This window comes from Lepidothrix coronata, unplaced genomic scaffold (assembly GCF_001604755.1).
Source record: "Lepidothrix coronata isolate B3197 unplaced genomic scaffold, Lepidothrix_coronata-1.0 Scaffold999, whole genome shotgun sequence".
NCBI lineage: Eukaryota > Metazoa > Chordata > Aves > Passeriformes > Pipridae > Lepidothrix > Lepidothrix coronata.
In genome coordinates this window covers 1-1,189 of record NW_016691179.1, presented here as the reverse complement: position 1 = coordinate 1,189, position 1,189 = coordinate 1, and the positions used below count along the sequence as shown (strand labels likewise).

The window sequence follows — 1,189 nt, the reverse complement described above, 5'->3', positions numbered from 1 at the left end:
AAAAAGGGATGGGAAAAGAAAAAAAATTCTCCGAGCAAGCCAAGAATCCCTGTTTACACTTTGGGCAGCGGGGCGGAGGCTCCAGGTGCCTGACACATAGGGAGCATTTCCGGAGATTTGCCCTGAGCTGCCGAAAACGGGGCAGGCAGGGCCAGGGCTGCGGGGGCACCCCGTGCATCCCACCTCCGGCCTGCTGTGGGGGTCCGTGGCGGGACCTTTGCCCCGGGGGGAGCAGAAACACCCCCCCCACCCACCCATCCCCATCCCCAGACGCGCCCGGCCATTAAGGGTAGGGAAAGACGGACTTACTGTCTGGGCTGGCGCAGCCCAGGAAGGCGGCGTGCGCCCGGCGGTACCAGCCGACGGCGGCGTCGCGGAGGGGGCAGCCCGGGGCGCCGATGTGTAGCGGGGAGTGCGGCCCGCAGCGCGGACCCCCGCGCCCACCGCCGCCCGCCGCCGCCCGTCGCGCCCCGCCGCCCGCCGTGCCCTCGCTGCCCAGAAGGTCCTCGATGAAGAAGGACGAGACGCGGGCGGAGGTGGAGCCGGCGCTTTCCGTGGCTTCGTCCGGCATCGTCGGAGAGAAACTGCGGGAGGAGGGGGTCCCGGCTCCGCCGGCGGCTGGCTCCTCGGTTCCCCGCTGCCCCGCGGCCGCCTCTCGCCTCTGCCTAGCCCCGTGGATGCTCTCCTGGTATAAAAGGGTTTTTTTCCGGAGTAATCATTTCAGATCGCGGTTTGCCATCATTTCCTGCAAGCTAGGAGGGGAGGGGGGAGGGGGAGGAGGGGAAGGGAACGGGGAAGGAAAAAAAAAAAAAGGCAGCCCGGCAACCCATCGGAGGCGCCAGATTCTGCGCGAAAACGCTAATAACGAAATAAAAATGTCATGCGAGTTAAACGGCGGGCAGGAGCGGGGGATCCTGCGGTGGGCGGAGCGCCGCGCCGAGTGGGAATCTGCGCGGGGGAAGCGGCGGGCGCTGCCGGGCGTGTGCGTGTGTCTGTGTGTGCGTGTCTGTGTGTGCGTGTCTCTGTGTGTGTGTGCGTGTGTCTCTGCGTGTGTGTGTGTCCGTGTGTGTGTCCGTGTGTGTGTGTGTACCGCCCCGGGGCCGCCGCTCACGAGCTCCTTATTTAGGTCAATTAGGGAGCAAATCCTGGCGCGGGGGGGGCCCCGGCACACGGGGGGGGGGGGGGGGGG

General features: G+C 66.9%; 1 protein-coding gene across 1 annotated transcript in view; it reads right to left on the bottom strand.

Annotated features, from left to right (window-relative positions):
- The window catches only part of LOC108510479 (homeobox protein HMX1), a 3,496-nt gene extending 2,854 nt beyond the window's left edge, over nucleotides 1-642 (bottom strand). The window contains exon 1 of the mRNA XM_017840157.1: nucleotides 310-642. Within this exon, the coding sequence (XP_017695646.1) occupies nucleotides 310-571 (262 nt within the window). The 5' untranslated portion in view covers nucleotides 572-642. The remainder of the gene's footprint in view (nucleotides 1-309) is intronic.
- Nucleotides 643-1,189: the final 547 nt, after the last annotated feature.